The 25,126-nt window shown below is 38.7% G+C and overlaps 1 protein-coding gene across 2 annotated transcripts in view; it reads left to right on the top strand.

The window, feature by feature from the left end:
• The window catches only part of LOC110039222 (polyadenylate-binding protein-interacting protein 3), a 61,973-nt gene that overhangs the window by 30,587 nt on the left and 6,260 nt on the right, over window positions 1-25,126 (top strand). For both annotated transcript variants that reach the window (XM_020744213.1, XM_020744212.1), the window contains exons 11-14: window positions 395-606; window positions 741-881; window positions 6,818-6,910; window positions 7,069-7,131. In XM_020744213.1, the coding sequence (XP_020599872.1) occupies window positions 395-606; window positions 741-881; window positions 6,818-6,910; window positions 7,069-7,131 (509 nt within the window). The remainder of the gene's footprint in view (window positions 1-394; window positions 607-740; window positions 882-6,817; window positions 6,911-7,068; window positions 7,132-25,126) is intronic.

Below are 25,126 nucleotides of genomic sequence, written 5' to 3'. Positions count from 1 at the left end.
GGGCACACTCCAACTTGAAAACTTAATGGATGATACTCTGGTGACTCCTGACAATGACACGACTCTTCAAAGATTGTTATCTGTTTCCGCTCCTAAAACCAGAGGAAGAGGTAGTACTAAACTGGCTCATCCCTAGCTACTTATTTTTTGCATGTTTTAAATTTGTTTTATATTTGATTGAGTCTATCTGTATTTTTTTGTTGGGGTATTACTGTACTTGTATCATATGAGTAGGGTGCCTCTTTTAGGCTCTTCTCATACAATATATATATAGTTATGTAGATATAGACACATACATACATTGACATGCCACTTTTTTATGAAAAAAATTTCGTCAATTAGAAAGGATTGCCTTCCCCTGCTGTTGTATATGATCCTTCATCTTTTGATCCAGAAAATAAAGATATGATTCGTCGGCCTTCAGACCTTGCACCTTCAGACAAGATTTCTGTCCGTAATGAACCTGAAATTCAGTTTGCTGTAACGTCTACATCAGCTATGTGTGAGCATGTTGCTGCTGATTCTGCTTCTACTGGCCCTACTTTATCACCAAGCTCTTTGTGTTCATTGTCTTCTGAAAGGTCAACCCTGAATCCCAATGTCAAGGTACTTGTAGTGTAATTTTTTTTTTGCCAGTTGTAGTGACAAGATAAGATTTTACTTTTTGCATCTTTTACTTATTTATATTTTTTCATTTTGGTCTCATATATGATATTTCATGATCACTTTCAATGATCCAGGAATTTAAGCTCAATCCAAATGCCAAAAGCTTCACCCCTTCTTCATTTCGACCTTCTGTGCCAATGTCTGACGGCTCTTTGTATTACACCAATACTGCTCCAACTGTACCACCTATGCAAAACATGCCTATGGGTGTTGGGGTAAGGTTTCAGAATTCAACAATTTCATTTTGTATTTATTAAACTATGTTAAATGCTGTCACCTGCTTTATCGTTTTTTTTGCTGCATATCTGAACAGAAGTTCACACCTGGTTTATTGCTCTACTTTATGCATCCATTAAATCTTACAAAAAAGCAGAGTTTTTATTTGGTTGCCTAAACTTCTGGCTTAATTTTTCTACATATATTTCTGAATTACTTGTAATCTGACCAGCATTCTAGTTTGTCCCTTTAGTTAAAAAATGTGGAACAATGGTTTTATTTGATATACTTGGATGGCTTCTCTCCATCCCTTCCGTATATAACTACCATTATACATGTTTTTCCTTGCAGTCTCCAAGAATATATGATATCTAAATTTAAGTTAGCGGATCAAGGCCTTCACTCAAATTTGGATGGAATGATTGGAGACATGATTATGGTTTTCGGAAGCTTTTTGACTGATCATCTATGCTGATTTTTAAAATTGAAGAGATAGGGAGATACATCTCTTCTTTGATGGTAACCCACGGTTATGTGGGGTTTCGGTTTGTAGAATTTTAGGATGAGGGGAGAGGTTGGTTGGGAGAGAATTGAATAAATTACTTTTAATTCCTTAATAGTAAAAAGTTAAAGTAGTCTTCTGTTTTTAGAAAGTTGTCACTAGGATTGAAAAATTATATGATTAGACTATTTAATAGAAAATTTTTGATGAAAATATTCATAAAAAGTTCTTATCGTACTAAAAAAGTTACCGAAATAATCTAGTCTAATAATGACAAACATTTTCACTTTTGTAGAAAAAAGGTTGGGTTTTATAAATACAAAATTCTAAAGAAAATTGCAAATATGTAGCCAAGTTTTGATATTAGACATCCTGTAGCTATGGTGTCGCTTTAGATGTATTCTTAACTCTTAATGCTGCTGCCCCATTCTAGTTACTTCAAATCTTGTTGTGGTTAGCCAGCACTGCAGGAGAGGCCAAAAAGATTGCATGGCAACTCCCAAGTTAATTTTGCTCTGCCCCTGATTAGAGTTAATAGTTATAAAATTCCTTGGGATTAAGCTATGTTGAGTAAGATGTTATCATCATTGAGTTTTATACGTAAGGACGTGTCCAATCAGTTATTTTATGTCATTTAGGAGTAGTTTTGTAACGTTATGTCTTTGTTTTATTTGGGAGAGGAATCGAAAGTGTCGAACAGAGTGGGTGAAGAAGCAATGAGTGAGAGTCGTAGAGAGGGGGATGAAATGTGAAGACAAAGTCAAAGAGGGAGGAGAGGAAATGAAGGGTCGAACAAGGGGGAGGATGAGGAGAGGAGTAAGGGAAATTGAAGATTACTTTTGCTCTATAACGGGACACACTTGAGGGACAAGCAAAGGTGAGAAAGACTTGTGAGTTGACCAGTGTGGGAGATGTCCTAGTCGGCGACGAGGAGGCTTGAAGAAGTATCAGTGTCAAGCTTCGAGAGATTCAATGTGATGGAGAAGTGGTAAGGAGGAAAGTCGAACATTTCACTTACAGAAGAGGCGGAGCCGGTGTCTAAGTCATGCGACCAATCAAAGCAAAGGAACGAGGCTTGTGCGAAAGTGGAGAGGAGGTCGCATGGTCATTGCGAGCAAGGGAGGAAGAATCAAATCGAGGCATTTGTGCGAGCCTAAGCCGATTTCTAGTGCACAGTGATTTAGAATTGCACACAGAAGAATAGGGCTTGACTAATGTAAGATTTATTAAATTTATTTAATAACTATAATAAGCTATCAGCTATAAATATATAGTTATGTATGTTTATATTTGTTGAACATAAAATTAAGCGGGATTACATAAAGTAAAACATCACTTTGATGGTTAATTAAAATAATAATTTATCTAAAGTTTAATAATAATTATCATGTTCATGTTAGGTTTACAATTTTAAAAAGTTGACGTCATGACAAATCAAATAACAATTTAATTGACATTGGGACGAGTACTCATATTCTTTTACTATCGTAATATTTTATTTTATTCTCGGCCGAATGAATTTACTGTTACTGTCACAAAACTACATACCCATGATTTATGATCTAATGAATTTTATTCATATTTTAAAAATTATTTGTTTAATTAGCTTTATTTAATTTATGATTGATTCATGTACAAGAATATGAACTGCTATGCAAATGAGAATGTAACAGTCACTATTTGAAAGTAAATTTTTTTTTAGTTTGCTTATAAAAGCATGCTTGGCTATGATAGAGTCAATGCTTTATGATATTAGTGCGAGAACACTAAAATACTTGTGTATGTATATGAAAAAGGTTATTGTTATTAAAATATTTTAAATAATATAATTTTTAAATGATGATTCTGCAATAGTTGCATAGATATATAATGATATTAATATGCTATTGATATAGTAAGATTCATTAATGACATTTCAAACTTTAATATTGGTTTATTAAACCTTTAATTGACAATTTTTTTTCTTTTTCTTTTTATTATTGTAGTTTAGGAATATGAGCATTCACTGGCTTGTCTAGCTCATTGTTATTTTGAAATAACTTTGGACGTTAATTAAGTGATTAAAATATTAGCGATAGAAGAGATAATATTTATAAAAGACGCGGAGAATCAGTATTGAAGTAAATTTAAATAATCATTAGCGACTCTACGATTCGTTAGATAGTAAATAATTGTAGAAAAATTAATTTACACTGTTCGACTTTTTATTCCTTCCTTTGTTAGTTCTAAACTTTGGGTTGGGTCGTGAAAAAAGTGGTATCAGTGCCAAAAGATAAAGATTAATTAATGAAATCTAGATGAACAAGCCAATTAAATAATTATTAGAAAATTTTGATAATAATCAAAATTAAAGTTAAGTTGACTAAAATTAAAAATTTTATCTATTCAGACAAATGAATACAGCCAAAATTATAAAAGAAGGGAGTCCGATAGAAAATTTGTGGATAGTTCATGTTGACTACTTGGAGAAATGACTTGTAGGTTTTTTTTTTAAATTTTGAGGACAAAATTTTTGTAAGTGGGGAAGATTCTAACGTCCCGTTTCTTTTTAACCGAGAGAGAAATCAAAAGTGTCAGAACATAGTTGGAGTAGTGATGATTCCGATGGTCGTAGAGGTGGAGAAGAAACGAGACGAAAACCGAAGAGGGAGGAGAGGAAATGAAGAGTCGAACAGGGGAAGATGAGATGGGAATTCGGCGAAACCGAAGGACACACTTGAGGGACATGGGCAAAGGTGAGAATCTTCATTCGAGCAGTGCGGGAGACGATGTCCTAGTCGGCGACGAGGAGGCTTGAAAGAGTATCGACATCAAGCATTAATCATCGAGGGACTCAATGCGAAGGAGAAGCGGTAAGGAGCAAGGCCAGCATTTCACATAGGGAAGACGCAGTGCTATGGATCGAAGGAAAGGAATGAGGCTCATGCGAAGGTGGAGAGGAGGCTGTGCGACCTTTGCAGGCGAGGGGAGGAAGAATATAATTGAGGCATTCCTACGAGTTGATGTCGATTTCTGGGGCATAGTGGTTCAAAATCGCGCACAGAAGATTAGGGCTCAACCGATGTAAGATTTAAGAATTTTTATTAAATTCATTTATTATTATTAATAATCATAAGATATATATATTTATATTTATTTATTTATTAAATAAAAAAATTAAGCAGGATTACATATAGTAAAATATGAAAAATGTATAGATAAATAATGTAAAATTAATGACTAATTAAAATGTTAACTTATCTAATGTTTGGTATTAAATATCATATCTATGCTATGTTCTCAATTTAGAAGATTCGACGTCAAGATAAATCAAATAATAATTTAATTGACATCGAGGCGAGTAATCTTTTTCTTTTGCTATTGTAATACTTTGTTTCTCGACCGAATGCATTTTTATACTCTAATGAATTTTGTTTATATTGTAAGAATGACCTATGTGCTCAACTTTTTTTAATTTATTATTGAATCCTATACAAAATATCAACTACTATGTAAATGAATATATAATAGTCATTATTAGAAAGTAATATTTTTATATTGTGCTTGTGTGTGCATGCTTGTCTTTGATGGAGTCACCTATTTATGGTGCTCGTGGGGGAACACTTAATTACCAATGCATGTATATGGAAAAAGTTATTGATATTAAAGTACTTTAAGTGGTATAATTTTTAGACAAGTGCTTCTATGACGACGGTATAGATATATAATGATATTGATATGCTATTGATATATTAAGACTCTTTGATAGCATGTCAAACATTAATATTGATTTGTTATAAGTTTAATTGACATGCATTTTGCTTTTTTTTTTTTTTCCTTGTATTGCAATAGTTTAGGAATATGAGTATACTTGACTTGTTTAGCTCATTGTTAGGGGGCAGAGTTGAGAAGGGTAACTTAAAAGAGTCATTATAAACATTCATAATAATTAATAGAATTAAAATGTTAAAAGATGGCTTTTAACTCAAACAGTCGTTATAAATTTAAGAGGGGTAGCTTATAAAGCGGTTTTCTCCATTTTAACATTTAAACGGGCTTTTTCAAAATGTAGATTCTTCTCAAACGAAGCCTCAATTTGATTGGTATTGATATAGAATGAAATCAGTGTTCATAGGCCTCCCTTCTGCAGATTCTTTCTTCCTGGGTTTTTTCTTCTTAATTTTTACCGGTGCTTTTTAAGGCGTTTTTTTTTGTCTCCTCAATGTCTCTCTCCACCTCGCCAGTTTTCTTTCTGATACTTGATTCATCTTTTTTGTTGCACCACTAAGTATCAGTAAGTGTTTAGGTTTGTTCGTATTGACATTTCCTATGTTTTGCAGGGTTTTATGATGCTCATATTCTATTCTCAGCCATGAACTGATATTATTGTTGTTGTTATTATTATTAATATTACAAATTTTTTCCTCTCACCAATACATAATATGGTGATATATTACACAGACTATCACATTGGTTAGATTTTCCCTTCTTTCTGTTATGTTTTTTTTCTTGAATTTCTCGATCCATATGAACAGCTAAAATGGCAGTATTTAGATCTATGTGCTTTTCTAACTTTAGTTTGATTTAATGCCTTAAAGACTGGTATGAAGTATTCCAATAACAAAATTGCCACTTTTTTATGATAATGATATACTTGATTGTTTTAAGTTCTCCACGCTTGTTGATCATTGCATTCTCTTTTATAGGAAATACCCCAATGATTAGTTAAAGATAATCATAGATTTATTTACAAAGGCAATCATTTATATCAATACAGAAACAGCTTTTTCTATACAATTTTTGCTTTTTTTTTGGTTTTCTATGTATTCAGTGATTTTTATTCTGTTTCGTTGCATACTTTTGAAGCACATGTACTTGCTTGGGACAAATCTATTACATGCTTTCTCGTGCCCAAATTACCTACAAATAATTTAATATGTTGAAGAATAGTGGAAATCCAAAACAGCATGTTTGATATTGCTTATCCTTCATAATCATTTACATCAGAAGTATTCTTACTTCATCTATGCACTTTTACGTGTCTTCACCAACTGCACTTGGAAGTCAAGATCTGCAGATAGAAGAGCTAGTCATTTGATAAAGCATAGTTCGCTACACAGATTTCTATAGTCAAGATAAGGAAGCTTATCCTTGTATAAAGTTTGAATGCCGTGATCAGGAGTAGATGAAATATTTCAAACTACTGCCAATGGGCCTGTTTAACCAAAAGAATACGATGAGCATGATTTATTATCCTACAGATACCTTTCATGAGAATCAATTTTTATGTTTAATTGCTCTGAATGTTTTTTTTATCTACATGCCAATTTGACTCGAAGGAGATATTGTCAGTTTTAGCTTCCTTTTTATTTGATTTTCAGTCATCAACAACATTCAAGGCTTTTTCTTTTGTTTCCATATGTATCTTTGTGATGGTAACAAACAATTGTGTAGATTGGACCACCATTTGGCGCACACCAAGCCATCTACAATCCACAGGCCCCTCAACTACAATCTTCTCCATTCATTCATGCTAATGGTCCCATGGTATGGAGCTACCTCTCTGTTTTTTTTTTTTTTTTTTTTGGTTTTAAGGTACGATATTACTATTTAAAAGTTCTTCTACCTAATTATCCGCATTGGTTATGTGGATTTAATTGTTCAATCGTTCTGTCAAGTTTCTAATTTTGTTATTGCATTTGAAGTATGGTACGCAGATGATTGTTGGTCAACCTCAACCTTTTTACTACGTGCCGACCTATCCACCTGTAAGTAAGAATTGGACTGCCTTTTGATATTCTAGTTGAAAATTTTTCTATTTTTGCATCCCAAATTCTCTTAAGCATTGTTTTGTGTGAACAAAAATTTTACTTCTTGTGGAATGCCCACTTTGATAACCATTAAGTTTTGTAAATTACATTTGTAGTAAAATATACATGTATTTGTATGATAATCCGTAGTTAAGGAGTCCATACTAAATTTATGCACATAACAGATTTCAGTTTATCTGCATTTAAAGGATTTAAAGTTGGTCTTTCTCTAGATGGTGGGAAGGTTGATATAGTTCCCCCCCCCCCCCTACGGGGAGAATACCTATATCACTTAGCAGTAAGATAAGTTTAGTGTGAATGCTGCTAGTTCTCTTATTCTTATAATTAACTTATGTATGGTTGTTCAATGATGAATGGGCAATACAACTTAACATTACGTATCTCTTGTTCAGTAATGAACGGGTAATACAAGTTAACATTACATACCTCTTGTATCATCCTTTTGCTGATAATTGACAGTTGTACACTCAGTAAAGGTCAAACCTTGTTTAACTTCTAGCCAATCAAAGGTGTAGTAGAAGAGGAAAATCTAGTTAGACATATTTCTCATCAACACATTTCAACTTTTACTAACTAGGGTCAAGTGAGTGGAAAATTAGTCCTACCTAAACTATCCCAAAACTTGCAATTTCGCTTCAAATGCCCTAATAGATGGATTTTAAACAAAAATATAAATCAAATCTTCATTAAAAAAAAAAAAGGACTGCAGGGCTTATAAGTAAATTTCGCATATAAATTTATACGTACTAAAATTCTATAATATCCTTAAAATTGTATGACCAAAAATGACTAGATATACTGTCCCACCTGCTTCTTCCCTTTTCCTGAAACTATAGTTATATTGTCGAAGTTCATCTCTCAATGGAATAAACAATTCTAATATAATATTCAAACATACAAGAAAAATACATGGAATGCTATGCTGTTTTATAGAACTAATTTAAACATAATATCAAAGACATACTCAGCTTATAGTGTAATAGATGTAAGATTACGATATAGTTGTTAATTGCCTGCATAAAAGACTTGATCGGAAATAATAAACCTGAATCTTTTTAGAAAAAAAAAATGAAATATAATTTTTGAGTGTCAAATTTTTAATCCTAGTACTCATTTATCATAGAAATGTCCTATAATAATTGTGTAGGATTTTTGGTATATTTAAATTTTTATATACTCGGCTAGCTTGTCGGCCATAGTAACAATTGATAAAATTTGGCAACCCAATATTTTAGTTATCAACGGCCACTTGATACGAACTGAGTTGTCTTCAACATTGATATTAAAAGCCAAAAATCCTTTTTATTTCTATAGTAAGGCTCATCTGATCAGAACTTTTTGTCTTAACCTGGGCAATCATCATAGTCATTCTATCATATATGATGTGCCATATGAACTTGTTAACAGTCAATCTATACAAGCATGCATCAGGATCATAACATGACATGCAATGTTTTACATTGCATACTTAATTATGCAGTATATTGTGTAACACCAACAACAAATTCTCATCATCTGACTCGAATTTTGAGGCATGACACAAATTTCTAGATAATGTTTTGAGCAAGAATTGTTCAAATTTTGTTTAAAAATCATCTAAAACTTTAATTTTAGCAAACTTATAGTTAAATTGACTGGCTCAGTGTGACGAACCAAATAATATGAAAATCGTCCAATCAGAGTCAAATGAAGCCCACATGAAGTCGTTAACCCACTTTTGGGATCTTTTAGTGCATAAATAAAAGGTCAAATGGATTCCAAATCTGACGAGCTTATAGTTGAATCGAGTGTCTCGGCGAAACAAATCAAACAAGCCAAATATCGCTCAATTTTGACATCATTAAGCTCTCAAAAGTTTATCGAACACCATCTGATCAAGGGAATCTCTCCCACTCGTTCGATGGAGTGACATGAATTCTTTTCTTATTTGTAATGTGACCTCTCCCATACTTTACAAAAGTGAACTCTACCCCCCTCTTGAGAGAGAGGATCTATACCTGAGCTTAAGGGTTGTGAGAAAGAGCTTTAGCACAGTGTCATTTCTGCACTGAAAATCTGGTGAATGCTTCCCACTTTTGTAGCTGTTGACCACCGCTACTGACCGTCGCCGACCACCATCTGCCACCACCTGCTCCTTGTAGTGAAATTTCTTGTGAAATTATAACGTGTGTCGTGGAATCCCAAAATATGTTACAAAATAGGGAAGCCCTCGACGGAACAATAAACCGTCCAGAGTGTACCGTGTAACAACGCACCTCGAATATGGTGCAACGACATCCATGCATATGGTGCAATGACATGCACCGCATACGGTGCATCGATGCACCCCGATGACGATATAACAAGAGGATCTCATATACGGTGCAATGATGTCTCTCGAAGCAGCCTGACAATGCACTCATTGGACAAGGAATTTCTCTAGTCTTTTAAAGCTCTCTTGTTGCAGCCCACTACCACGACTTATGTGACCAACTGTTGTCTACTTGGTTCACATCTCGTGCAACTCCAAATTTTGGCATTTACAGCTTACCAACATTATCTTAGCTCAACACTATGGCTTATGTGGCTTACAACTTTTGCAGCTTCTTATTATTGCTTCTGTGTTTAACTCATGCTTCTAAAACAACTATCTCCGACTCACATGACCAAGTATCACCATGACTTTTAACTATGACATATACTACAAGTTAGCGCTACAATCACCATCTACAACATTCACGATAGACTACTATCTTTGTAACAATTGACTAGGGCCATTAGAACATCTTATCACGAAGAACTAAATTCATTTCAGCTAAACTGCGACTATTATTAATGAACTATTGTTGTACATTTGAAATGGTCAACTTTGTAACTCATTCCTTAATTTAAGAGAAGAAAGAACCTTTGCACTCACCATTCATAGTAGATTATTTCAATTGGGCTTAGACCCTATAATTTTTTCCCCTTTTTAGGACTTTTCACGTAAAAAGTCAAGGTGTCTCTTCCTGCTTACTTCTTTTTAAATAACTATATGCGTTGAGTTTTTGTGCATTGCTAAGATGATAATTCATCACTCTACTATTGTGGAGCTTTCAGCAGTCTATGGAAAACAAAGTCTCATTTGACATTGTCTTTAAGTTTAAGAAGTTGAGCCTCTGCTTTGTTTCTCAATGATATACATTATTCAACTAGCGAATGAACCTTCTTTGACTTTATGAATAACGTTTTCTCAGCAACTCTCATCATAGTGGAATTCTACGTTAACTGTATCAGGAAGTTGATTTCTTCATGGTTCGATACATAGGCTTGTTTCTAAGATCTTATGAAAAACACCCCCATTGGGTGATAACAAATTCAAAAGCAACAACTAGCAAGTTGCCAAACATTATTCTTGAGCATGATTGCAATCACATTTATAAAAAAAAATACGGTTCCTTGCGGTTTATGACCCAATCTTGAGAAACATAGAGCATTTCTGACATCTCATTTTGGTTTTAATTGATCATAAGAGAACTCGATTCGACCTTTTCCATGACAAGCTATGGTCATCAAGCAAAAATTTTGCCCAACTGCCTCAGATTGGTAAAAAATTATTAGTGGGTTTTCTTCGATCTCTTCTATAACATTTTACAGTCGTCAAGTAGAATTTTTGATTGATAACTTTGTATAGATAACCATTCTTGGTGGATTTCATGATTTTGTCTGTTACAGGTAAATGTCATGGAGTATCTCTGGCTATCAACCTGAGACGAATCATACATCTTTAATGTACTCTTCTTTTGACCTTGTTCCAGCATAAGTTAACATCGTAGGGCATCTCCGACCATTCAACCTATGGGACAACTCTTACATCTTTTTGTGGATTACAACTGACTTCTTCCATTGCAGACCATGATAATCGAGCAGGTGCGCACGAAACAACCTAAGAAAAAACAAACATTTTTTAGGTAGATCGGAGATGGTTGAGGCTCATATATAGCCTCAGGCCATTGATGCAAGAAGACTTGTATGTACATATCGTCATTTGCAAACAAAAAAAGTATATGTACATATCTACATATATATATTTATGTATATAATGTATATGTATATATGTACATATGTAGTTATGTACATATCTAACAATGGCGTTGATGGCGGACAGAGCTAGGGTTTCACCCTATGGCGATTTCCTGGTTCGAATCCTTAGGCTTTCAATCGTTTCTGTCGTCCTTGGTGACGAAGGATTTCTCGTACTCGACGACGAAGGGTTTCTTCTCCTTCGGATTTTGCGCACATCGTCTCCTTCTACATGCATCATTTTGTACCGCCCAAGAGCGAAGGGCTTCGGCGTCATCTTCGCTGAGCTTCGTCGAGGCACCCTTTTTTGCGGTTTGCGTCTTCTACGCAGCTCTTCCCGTCTTGGTGGACCTCGTCAGCTGCAATTGTTCCGCGACTTCGACATTTGTTGCTTTGCCCCGACGCTTTCGACTTGTATTCGACACGTCATTTGCCCTTTGCCCGACTTGGCAGGGCTTCTCCTTGCTTTCTTCTGTTGAACCTGACAAATCCTCAGGTGGAGACGGCGGTTTTCCCCTCAAGTTATAAGGACTATCATGATGGTACAGATGACTGACTTTTTATTAAGAATGCAAGCAGAAAAAAGTGGGAAAACAACACTTTTTTTCTCTTAGTTAGAAATTTCATCTTTGACTAAAAAATTTAAGTTTGCTTTTATTGAAGTTTTCATGGGGGACCCACCTATGGAAGTTATCAAGAAAAGTTTTGATGATCTCAAGTTAACAGAAAAGTGGAAAGTGGGGCTCATGGATGGGAGACATGTATTGATTCAATTAACTGTGACTGAAGATTACACTCGGATTTGTCTACACTTTCAGGAGGAAGAAAAAGAATGGATATCTACTTGAACTAAGGAATCTAATGGATGGTACTTTATTTACTTCGGGAAATGGTACGCACCTAACCGATTTGTTAGGTGGTTCCCTTTCGAGAATTAGAGGCAGCGGTAAAACTAAATTGGGTCGTCCCGATTGATCTTATATCCCGATTGATCTTATATGTATGATCTTATATGTATCATCTATTTTCGGGTTTTTACTTTTCTTTTTTTGTTTGTGTTGTATCGTGGACGTTGGGTGTCTATTTTTTGGCCTTACTCATACAACATATCTGTATGCTTTTCTCTTTAATATATTTGCTCTTGGGCTTTTTTTTTTAAAAAAATATGTACATATCTACATATATATATATTTGCATAGCACCAAATCTTTCCAGCTCGATGTCGTCTGTTCCGATTTCTTTCTGCTAGGGTTTCACCATCATGGCGAAACCTGATCTCCTCATCGATTGCAGTTTGTCGTTTCACGTCGTTTGGCGTTGTTCCTTCGTCGCGCACTGTTACGCGCGTCTGTGCCCTGCGGTCGCACTTTTGCGGAGCCCGTCCGTCGCGCACTGTTCGCGCGTCTGTCAACTGCGCCTCGCTTCTGCGGCTCCCTGCTTCTTTTGGCTCTCCCGACTTCTTAGTCGCGAGTTCTCAGCTGCTGTTGCACTTGAGAAATGACTTCAGGACATTCCTACGCTTCCGCCCTGGCCAGTGATAACCCCGTCTCCGCTCCTTTTTCAAATATGTTCGTGCAACAATACCACGACAATTTTGCTCTTGACATTGAAGCCGGATTTCTCAAAAAAGCTTCCCGTAAAAACGGCAAACCTGCAATCTTTCTCACTGAGGCAGAGATCACCCTAGTTGCACCCCGCCGACTGTTTTTAGTAGGTAAGTTTCTTTATGAAAACCCTAAACTTGAGCTAATTCGAAAGGAATTTGAGCAAATGAAGCTGAAAGGAGGTTGGAAGATCGGTAAATTGGATGGTCGCCACATTCTTATTCAATTATGAAATGACGAAGACTACACCATTTGTTTGCAAGAAGATTTCTTCGAATAGAAAACCATGTGATGAAGGTTTTAAAATGGACGGTGGATTTTGACCCCGTACTGAACCTTCGACCATTCTTGTTTGGTTGCGCTTCCCAGGTTTGAAGATCCACCTTTTTGATCAAGAGCTTCTCTTCGCTTTAGCGATGGTATACGGTAAACCCCTTAAAGCTGACACGCCTACAGTGAATCTGACTCGGCCTTCAGAAGCCAAAATTTTGATAGAAAGGGATATTACTTTACCTTTTCCAGGAGAAATATGGATTGACACACAATATCAGGGATTTTGGCAGCAAGCAGAACTTGAACAAATATCAATTTATTGTACTCACTGTCGTATGTATGGACATTCTCTTTCTCAATATTATCAGTTACATTCGAATTTAAAACCTTTAAGTAAAAACGCTTCTGGATCTGCCCCACCTCATACTTGTCCCTCCTCTGCTTCTGAGTGCATTCCACAGACTATTGAAACACTGGTTGAAACGATGCCACCTCCCCCTCCCACTACCGGAGACAATATTGTCTTTGTTCTTCCGACTGATATATTGGCAGATGGTTTACTTGGGTCCAATAATCATGATAGTATTGAAGCTCCACATCCCCAGGATGCATTAAGTGTTAAATAGACATGCTTACCGTCTCTTTAGACTCAGAATGTTGTTACTGCTAGTCAAAAGTTGGGGGCTCATTCTGTCCTACATGCCCAATATTATGTTGACCATACCGATCAGATGTGCCAGTCCTCGGACGGATGACCAATGGCATGTATACAAATCTAGAAAAAAAAGAAGAATTGAGGCACACCCCAGCTTGAGAACTTGATGGATGATAATCTAGTAACTTCGGGTAATGGAACGATACTCAGTAACTTGTTAGCTGTCTTCGCTCCTAGAACCAGAGGTAGAGGCAAGACCAAACTGACTCGTGCCTAACAGCTTATTTCTTGCAAGTTTTGTTTTTATTTATTTTTTTGTTTTATCTATGTTTCATCCTTTTAGGATGCTAGTGTCAGATGTATCGTACGGGTAGGACACCTTTTTTGGGTCCTCTCATACAACCTCTATGTATCTTTTTAATTTCAATAAAATTAGCCTTTGGGCGTTTAAATATGTATATATATATATATATATATATATATTTGAACCCAAAAGTGTCTAGGAATCACATCCAAGGAATAAAAACACGAGAAATGAAGGAGAAGAGTTGAATAGTTAAAAAATGAATATCTAGAGAACTTTTTATTGTGAAAGGATCCCCTATTTATGGGTATAGGAGGTATCTTGGATACATATATACCCTTAATCACTTTTCCTATACAAAGAAGTCTAAGGGCACGAAGGCCATTTGCACAATACGTTTACATGTTCCAATAAGTGGATTATTGATCGATAACTGCAATCTTCGCTCATCGCTCTCATGCTTGTTCGTTCGGCCTTGACGGGCCGGATCATGTGGAGGTAGTTCGAAAGTCTCTCGCTTGAACTTGTTTATAACTATCTCTGAGTCCTCTAAGTTCTCCGTCTCATTCGCTTGATGATTGGCTGTCTTTTGCTTGGCTCATTCGACAAATGTTGTTCGTTCTAATATTCTGTTTGTCAATGAGCTATCCAGGTGAATGACTAGGGAAATCTCGTGGATGCTCTTCATGTCTCCGTTTCTATTCATCCCCAGGCAAAATGGATTTCTTTTTTAACTGCTCTTTGAATATTCTGACCAAGGGGCCCATTCCATCTGCTGCGTGCTCATGTTCTGCCTTGGGATTTGTGCTGACACCATTCTTTCACACATATCTGGTTCCCCAATTTTATTATTTTTATTATTTTTTAAAAACGACATATGTGACAAAAGCAATAATGTTTGAATACTACATTAAATGCTACATTAATTCTTGAAATAAACAATTTATAATTAAGTTTTTTTTTCGTGCGCTGTCATTCTATAAATTTGTTATCTCCATCTGCTTTTATTTTTCGTTTTTCTTCCCTGCTTAGCGCTTTGTTCATTCTATGTAGAAGGCATTATGATGGCAAGCGACAAGAGGAGCAATCTCGATAAACTATCTGATCATATTTTGATGGCCTTTGAGATGTCGATTGAGAAAATCGTCCTTTGAAGGTCCCCACTCGGGGTCATCATCATGAGGGCGGTTTGATTGGCGAGCGAGGAAGGCACCCTGAGTGTGACGAACGGGCTAAGAAGAGGAGTAAAGCAATTAGCTTTTAAGAAGGGGCCATCAGTGAAATGCTGCGGTTATGAAGGGGTTGATTTGGTCAATGATGTTCCTTTGTCGCGTCGGAAGCCTGACAAGGACTCGGTCGTCACCCCGGTTGGAGCACCAGCTGACCTTGGCAAATGAGTGGAGAAATATACCCAGCGGGTCCGGAAAGCACGTCGCACAAGGATAAGGACGCGATCGATCCCTCTTAGATTGGGGAGATGGGAGTGGCAGGCACTTCACCGATGCCTGGTGAGAGTTTCTTATCCCTGGTTTAATCCGAGATGGATCGACTCCTTTGTAGGAGAAGTTGGACTATTAATTCTTCTGCTTAAAATGGCCATCTTTTCTTTATTGTGACTTCTATTTCCTTGTGCAACCAATCCGATTCCTTTTTCTGATTCACCGGAGGCGGTTGAGGGCCGGGAGTCAATTCTTTGGAAGGTAGCAGAGAACCTACCAACAACCATCGAAAGGGAGTTGACAGACTCCACGATTCGCCAAATGTACGGATTGACAAGCTTCTTTGCCCACAAGGCCGAAGCTTAAAGGGAAGTTGAGGCCCAACAAGAGGCCAATATACACGAACTAAAGGCGCATCTGAATGCCATTTCTAAGAAGCTGTCGATGGAGCTCCTTGCCCTCAGGGTTGATGCGACAGAATACTAGACTAAAGTTGAGCTCGTCCGGGTGGAGACCGTGTGTTTCCATACGGATCTGCGGACGTTTGAGAGGCTTGCTCGGTTTCTAGGTTTCAGGTTGAGGCAGATAATTTTGATAGGTTTAAATTGTGGGGTTGAGTCTTGTACAAAGAGTTGTCGAGGCGAGGACTAGTTGCACTTCAAACGGTCAATGAGCTGATTGTAAAGTCCTCATCTGAATGAAAATAACTTTCGCTTCTCAATTTGCTTGCCTTTTGTTTGTGTGGATACTTTAATTAATTTTTTCTCTTCTTTTGGTGATGTGACATGGTATTAATGTTCTCTAGGAATGGTTTGCGGTGCTTTAACTTTCTTCTAAACTATATATATAGAAAGCCCAAAAACGAATATATTAATAAAAGGAAAGGTACATATAGGTTGAGTAAAAGTGCCCAAAATTGACACGCTAACCATCTGACATCCAACACACACTTAGGAAATACATTTATACCCAAAAAAGATTAAAATGTAGACATAGAAAATTGTAATCCAAAAGTCTGCCAACACTCGCAGATTCAGTTAGCTTGCGAATGATCCAATTTAGTCTTGCCTGTCTCTGCTTCCAGGATGGGAACCAACTAACAAATTGTTAAGTTTGTTTCTATTACCCGAAACAACCAATGTAACATGCATCAAGTTTGGTAGGTCTCCATTCTTCTTTTTCTTAGATGTATAAACCTACCATTCATTATCCGAAGATTGACTCATCTGATCAGTGGATTGGTCTGATCTGATGAGGAGGTAGAAACGTAGTAGAAATATTGTCGCCTGTTACATCAATGATAGGTTCTAGGGTAGATGAAGTATGAAATGTCTCCCCTGTCCCCACGAAAAGATGTTCCATAGGAGGCGGGGAACCTACCTCATGAGCATTGGGTGGAGGTTGAATGTTTGACATATTACCCGAGAGGACAGTGACATCATCAGGGGTATTCTTCTGATGATCAATAGTGTCAATAACTTGGAGTAGATCAGGATGGGGAATCACTACCTCTAGCTGAGCACTTTGCCTCTTTGGTCTTAGAAGGCGGTGTAGATGGTGACATTGAGAAATGGAGTGGCCGAACATACGACAATTCGAGCAATACGAAGGATGAAAACCTTCTTTCGGTCTATTGAACCAAGGGTTTTCCTTTACCTTATAGGTGTAAGTTAAGGTTTATTTTATTTATGGGGTCTTGCTTCCTACAATAACAAGCTCTCGTAGCTAATTACTTTTTTTTAGTCATAAACTTCAAAGAAAACTTGATTAATGTATCGAGTCGAATTATGAAAGGATTTAAAGAATTTGAGCTCAAAGGGGTAGAAGAACTTGATTATGTGACAAAAAAAAGCTTGATTTTCAAAGAATGATATTTTAAAGTGTTTGAAAGTATTTGAACTGATTGAATAGGGTTTAAAGGATGAATCGGTAACCTTTAAAATGATGGACTTGTCAATTAGGTTTTAGGGTTTATGTTAGACCATTTTTAGAATTTAAGATTAGGTCGGGTTGGGGTCGACCCGAGTCGAACCCAAACTCGAGCTAATCCAAGGTTTTAAGTTGACATAGACTATTTTTTTATTAACTCAAATACTTAAATTAAAACACTTAACTTGAAAAAGAAAAGTGGAAAAACTTGCAGAATGACGGCTGACCGGAGAATGCTTCACCATTGGATTCCTTCACTTCCTTCGAGCAAGTGCACTGAGTAGAGCACACACACTTCGAGCAGACTGTGCGACTCGAAAGGGATGAACATCCGCCTTTTATACGCAACGGCGGATGTATTGGTCTATCGATCAGACAGGAGTTAGACGGTCCAGAATACTTTGATAGTTTCCGCAACCATTGCGATTGTCGGATATTTTCAGCTGTCCGATCAAGTGGACGGTCAGGATGAGGATGTGTGGACAAAGGCCACGGATCAGTGACACAGTTAGGGGGCTTGGTCATGCCCCAGGCCTGGTTTGATCACGCCAGGCCAAAAAGGGGGCAGAGTGCTGCCCTTAAAGGTTCAGGGGCGCTGGGAACCTTCCGTAAGCTCCATATGCCTCCAGAAGCTGCATGTGACCAAAAAATGAGGTTAATAGGGTTTAGCGATGAGTGGATCCCAATGCAGGAGGGGCCAAAAACATTCTTCTCAAGGGATTCCCGGTTCACCCTCATTGACTTGCAGCGAGATTGGTTCCATCGTGGCCCGAGAATGGAGTCCCATGTCTTGGAGCTTGTGGACGTCCTATGGTCCGAGAGTTTCAAGGAAAAGTTGGATGACCTCACCCCCCTGGAGCTGTTTCGTTTGGTTGACAGGTACTAGTTTTTGGGGATGGCATAATTTCACTATCTGTCCAATCTATTACTTGACAATGAGGCATAAGTGGCGCGGGCAATGAAGAAAGAAAAAGTTGTAAAGGGTCGCTTGACAAAGGCCTTACGACAAGTAGACGGCGTCGAGGCCTGCCTTGCATAGGAGAGTTTGGCGGAAGCCTCGGAATGGCTCTCGATCGTGCTGGAAGAGAACAACATCTTATCTACGAATGCTGCTTAGTTAGTCTCGACTGAAGTGCATGCTGAAGAATGGGCGAAACAGTTAAGGCTCTGCTCCGAGTTTGTCATCAACCAATTCATTCGATTGGGGATAGTCGGTCTGAAATATGCGGATCTAAGTGAATTCACTAAGTTACTGTTTGTTCCATCCCTTTTAACTAAGAAGCTATCCAGGGATCAAAGGGAATTGGTTGAGGAATGCGGTTCTTCGACTTCTCACCCCTAAAGTTTTGATGGTAAGGGGCCCGTTTTTTTAATCTTTTTGTGATGTGAGGAAACTTGTAATTGGGACTAACGAAACACTTTTAACGAAGACTCATGAAAATATGAATTTTTGTTCGTTTTCCTTTTACATCTGTATCTTCCTTGCATCTTGCATTTTCCCCTATCATTTGTTTTGATGTGATGATATGCTTGAGCATTTTTTCTTTCCTTTTTTCTCGTTGAACTCTTGATCGTTCATTAGGCATAAGCAATTTTTAGGTTGTTTGCTTCGGAATGGAGTCTCTAGGTTGCTTGCCCCGGAGGGCAGTATTTATGTTGCTTGCCTCTGAAGGGAGTCTTTAAATTGCTCTCCTCAGAGGGGAGTCTTTAGGTTGCTCGCCTCCGAGGGGAGTCTTTAAGTTTTGAGTTCCCCAGTCGCTTAGCCTAACAGAGGATGTGGGGATTTCTGAGTTAATGTTATATGTATGATTTGCAATTTAAGAATAGAAAAGTGTTACACATTACTCCATTTTTTATTATGCAAATTTGAACTTAATACAAGATATTTTTCTATCAAAGAAAAAGCAGGTTTAAGTTGTTTCCACTCCATTCTCTGGTTATGTCATCACCCGTGTTGGTTTTGAGTCGATACGCCCCAGGGAGAACTTTTTGGTGATGAACGATCCAGTGCATGTCTGGTCAAGCTTGCCAACTGCTTGTCCCCAGGCTGCTGGTTTGTGTTTTTTTAGAACGAGCTCTCCTGGTGTGAAGTTCTTCTCTTTTACTTGTTTATTAAAGTATTGAGTGGTTCTTTTAACTTTCTCTTGGCAAAGGGCCGAATTGACACAAACTTTTTTGGCCCGGTCAAGGGCGAGTTTGGCTCCATCGTCGTTTGCTTGTCCCCACTCCGCTAGTCTTTCTTGGTCAAAGGCAGAGGCTATGGCGGTCCTTTCGCTGTGGTGATTGTACTCCACTGATAGCATTGTTTCCATGTTATGGGATAACATAAAAGGAGTGTGACCCATTCAGGGTGTCGTTTAGTATTGACGACAAGAGGCCTGCCCATTTTGCCTGCGCTCCTTTCATCTTTTTTCTTAGGAGACTCAGGATAACCTTGTTAGTTGCTTCGGCCTGACTGTTGGTGTGAGGATGATGAGCATACGTAAACTTTAGATTTATTTGTTGGCTTTTGTAAAAGCTTTTAACACCCCGATTGGCGAACTAGGTGTCTATGAGAATTGGATGAGCCCGTGTCGACAATAAGTTCAGTACAGATAAAATTTCAGACCACGGTTACGGTGATTCAAGCGAGTGCTTTGGCTTCCATCCATTTTGAAAAGTAGTCAACGACGACTATGATGAATTTACGTTGTTTTGTGGAGGGTCGAAAATGTCCGAGAATGTCTAGCCCCCAAATGGTGAAAGGCTAGAGATTTGTTATAGGTTGCAATTGTTGAGCTGACCGATGTATTAGGGGGCCGTATTTATGACATTATTCGCATCTCTTCACGTATTTTTTGGTGTCATTGAGAATTGTAGGCCAGAAATAACCTTGACATTGTGTTCAGTCGGTTAAAGTCCTTCCTCCTAATTGGCTTCCACATTCGCTCGAATGCACTTCGCGAAGGTGTGCTTGGCTTTGGCTTCGTCTAGGCACCTCATCTTTCATTTCCCCTATTTCGAGGTAATGGATGTAAGCGTTCATCCAGTTCTTCGGCTTTTTGTTGGACACCTCCATCATTTCAATTTTTTTCGATTGTCGGTCAGAGCAATCGTTGGGATGTTTCGCCTCACAATTGGGGACATTTGGATAGGAGATCAATTACCACATTTTCTTTGAGCTTGATGTGATCGATCTTGAAAATAGTAAACCGTTTGATCTCTACTTTTGCCCTGGAAAGGTATTTTGTCATCACTTCATCCCGAGCCTCGAACGCTCTGTTGATCTGATTGACTATGAGTTGCGAGTTCACCTTCACATGAAGGTGACAAGCTACGATGTAATATGTCAGTCGTAGGCTAGCGATCAGTGTCTCGTACTCTGTCTGATTGTTAGTGATATTGAAATCTATAGCAATCGAATCATAATGATGCTCACTAGATGGGCATCTTAGTGCGAGACCCAGCCTTGAGGTTTTTGTATTGGAAGCTCCATCAATATATAGAGTCCACATACAGTTTTCTACAGTTTTCCTCCATTTGGTTCGGATGGCTCGGCGAAGTCCGCTAAGAAGCCTGCCACTGCTTAGCCTTTGATCGTTGTTCAGGAGATGTAGGAGATGTCGAACTCTCAGCTCCACCACCCAGTTGAGGAGCATACCCAAATGCTTCGGGTGAGTGACGGCTGCCTTCAATGGGTCATCGGTAACAACCCACATTGGATGTGTCTGAAAGTAGGGTCGGAGCCTGTGGGCGGAAATGAGGGCAAAAGTCAGTTTTTTTTCATGACAAGGTACCTGACTTCAGCGTTCTTCAGGACATGATTGGTGTAATAGACGGAATTTTTTTCCCTGTTCTTTCCGGACTAGTACAAAATTGATGGTCTCTGGTCTGACCAGAGGTAGATATAGAGCTCCTCTCTCAACTTTGGACTCTGTAAGAGTGTAGGTGAAGCTAGGGAGTCTAGGAGCTTTCTGAACGCCTCTTTGCACGGCGGTCCACTTGAAATATTTGGCCTTTCTGAACGTGAAGCTAGGGAGTGAATAGCAGGTCTTAGCCAATTCCTCTCCACGTCAGGCGACAAATTCGCAGCATTCTTTGAAGCCAGGGCATTAAAGAATGTTGCGAATTTGTCGCCCGACGTGGAGATGAATTGCTCAAGACCTGCTATTCTGCTAGTTAGTTTTTGTACCTCTTTCGTGTTTTGGGGAGAAGGCATGTCCAGTAAGTTTACCACCTTTTTTTGGTTGGCAGTGATATTCTCAGGGGCCAACAGGTAACCTAAGAATTTTCTAGTCAAAGCACCGAGGGCACTTCAAAGGGTTCAACTTCATGTTAAATTTTTTAAGAGTTTCAAATATTTCCTTTAGGTCTTTTATTTGTTGTTCGGACGTTTTACTTTTTACTAGCACATGATCTACACATATTTCAATATTTCTTCTTTTTTGTTTACCAAAATGTAGATCCATCAGGCGCTGGTAAGTGATTATAGGGTTTTTAAGATAAAAGGCATTATATTATAACAATACACTCTCTCAGAAGTGATAAAAGCCATTTTTTCTGCGTTGGCGGGGTGCATCTTGATTTGATATAGCTGGAGAAAGTATCCATAAAGCCCATCACATAGTGCTGACCGCGGAATCCACCAATGTGTTGATCATTGGCAGCGGGTAACTGTCCTTTTGATTTGCGGCATTCATGTTGGTAAAGTAGACACATCTGTAATTTCCCATTAGACTTTTGCAACATCACCATGTTGGACACCCGCGTTGGGTATTGCACTTCACAGATGTAGCCCTCTTCCAGTAGTTTTTTTCTTCTCAAATTGGCCTGGCTTGAGTGGTGGTCGATGATCTATACTGCTTGACTGGTCGGACGGTAAGATTGATATTCAATCGGTGGCATGAGACATCTAGGGAGGCTCCTGCCGTTTTGACGACTGACCAGACAAAAATGTCTTGATTCTCTTGGAGGGTATGTACAAGAAGTTCCTTTGACCTGGAATACAAAAATTCACTGATTAGAAAAAAATTACCCGTCTCTTCTCCAGTGGCAGGGACCTGGAGGGACCTGGAAGGTGGTTTCATTAGTCTCAAGGCTGCCATCTCTTTAGCACTGCAGGTCGAGTGGTTCTTGTTCGACGCTAGTAACTACCCGGAGGTAATGCGTTCTTGATTGCTCCAAATTTCCTCGAACGGTGATGATCTCTCCATCTCCTAGGAACCTCACAGCTACATGGTACATGGGGTCACCGCCTGGAAATTGTTCAGCACTAGTCGACTGAAGATGGCATTATATGTAGGCGGAGATTCGACTATTAGGAAATCTTTGGATTTTGCGAATTGACAACCTTTGTCTCCCCAAGTGACAGTCTGTGCGATCACTATGCGGTCTTCATTCCTTTTCCTTGAGAAGCCGAAGAGAGGGTCAGATGGTGTTGTCATCCGCCGCGCGTCTAGGTTAAGCTTGTCGAATATGCCTTTGAACAATTTTTTCATCGAACTCCCATTGTCAATGAGTATACTTCTCACCTAGTAATCGTTAGTCAAAGTTGTCAAGACAATCGTGTCGTTGTAAGGGTTATTTTTCGCCGATAGGTCTTCATCGGTGATTGTGATTGGTGGATGCGTGGACCTTCGCGAGGTGAGGGCGGTGGCGCATTCCTCTCCCGACCAAAACTTTTTCAGGCTTGTTTGTCAGGAAGATTCCGCCTGCTCTGAGTATCGCCAATATTATACCTGCGATCTGGATGGTGTTGGTTCAGACAGGCTCATCAATCAACCCGCCGGCTGGGGCCTTCCCTTGTCTGCGACTGATCGCTTGTGGTGGTGGGGTGGCTGTCGAATAGGGTATTGAGACCGCCTATCTCAAGATTGCCCTTTTGGATCCCTTTGTTGTCGTGGTGTGGGTTGCTTTCATAACGTGGGCATGTAGGAGGACGAGTGCTGTCCTTCGCCTGTCAGCTATCTTCCATCGATGCTCTTCTGTGATTAGGCATCAACAACAACCTTCCTGGCCTCCTCGCGATCGTTAAGGACTAAGTCCTCAACAACAATACGATGACTGGCTTTCTCCAGTAGTTCGACCATGGATTTTGGCTTGCACAGGCTCAGAGCATATTTGAAAGGCTTGCTCTTTACTCCCTGTGCCAGGGCGGTTTGCACGATATGAGATTCGAGATTTTGAATCTCTAGCATTTTCCGTTGAAATTTATTAATATATGAGTGAAGGGTCTCTCTTTTTTGCTTGATTAGTAGGAGAGCCAGAGTCTTCTTCCGTGGCATTTGTGCGCTGACAAAATGTGCCATGATTAGCCTTTTAAACTCGGAGGGAATGACTCCCATCGGGAGAGCATTGAACCATCGAAGGGCCGACTCTTTCAACATGGCGAGGAAAAAGTGACACTTGAATGCATCAGTCAGACTGCCGACTCAAAAGCGTTTACTTGGTCGGCCGGGTCCGGGACTCCACCTTTACTCTTCTAGAGATCTCATTAATCAACTTAACCTTTTTTTCTAAAGTTCTCGTTTATTGCTTGATGGTTTGTCGGGATACTCTACTCTCTTTCTTCTAAGATTTAAGTTGATCGCTTGGTAGCAGGCCGGAGGACTTTCCTTTTTTCATTCTCTTTTCAACTTATTTATAGTCTCAAAATGACCCAAAACAAACAAAAAAAAAGAGTAAAAAAATGATCAAAATTTGTGTTTATGCAACAACCCACCAGATTTCACGGAGTCAGACTGCACTCGCGTGATCCACGTGATTTTGTACCATGGATTGTTGTCCGCAGTGACGCCGAACGACCATGTGACCTGGACTGTGAGCCCAACCTGGCTATAGTCCTTGGACCCGATTGCCGCCTTGGCCAGCTGCTTTGCTCCAGACCCACCGGCCCACTGTGCCAGGTTGCTAACAGAACCCGCATAGCTACTCTGGTCATACCTGTAGATGGTAAAAATTTTCAAAAAAATTGAACACCTAGGGATTGAATCGTAACTGCAGAGAGGAAACATGCCCCCTTTTTAACTGAGCATGCACTCGTTCACATATATATATATATATATATATATTGTTGAACCCAAATGTGTATGAATAACACCCAAGTAATAGAGCACGAGAAAAGGAACGGAGATGAATGTTGAAAAAATGAGTGCCTAGAGAGCTTTTTCACATGAAAGAGCCCCCTATTTATCGGTATAGGAGGTACCTTAGATACATTATTACTCTTATATTTTTTTCCTATACAAAGAAGTCTAAAGGTACAAAGGTCATTCGCACAATATATTTAGATGTTCAAACGAATGGAATATTGGCCGACGACTATAATCTTCGCTCATCTGTCCCATGCTTGTTCGTTCATCCTTGACGTGCCGAACCATGTTGAGGCAATTCGAAAGTTTCTCGGTCGAATTGTTTTATAACTACCTCTGAGTTCTCTGACTCGTTTGTCTCATTTGCTTGATGATTGACTATCCTCCACTTGACTCATTCGTTCAGATATTTTGTTTGTCGGTGAGCAGTCTAGGCAAATGACTAGGCAAAGCTCTGGGACGCTCTTTTTCTCTGTCTATTTCTCCCTCGGCGAAATGGATACTTTTATAACTGTTTTTTGAATATTTTGACCAATGGACACCATTTGTTTTGGGATTCATGCTGACGCGATCCTGTCACACACACACACTCACACACACACACACACACACACACA

Source organism: Phalaenopsis equestris, unplaced genomic scaffold, assembly GCF_001263595.1.
Source record: "Phalaenopsis equestris unplaced genomic scaffold, ASM126359v1 Scaffold235867, whole genome shotgun sequence".
Taxonomy (NCBI): domain Eukaryota; kingdom Viridiplantae; phylum Streptophyta; class Magnoliopsida; order Asparagales; family Orchidaceae; genus Phalaenopsis; species Phalaenopsis equestris.
This window is presented reverse-complemented; position numbering and strand designations above follow the sequence as displayed.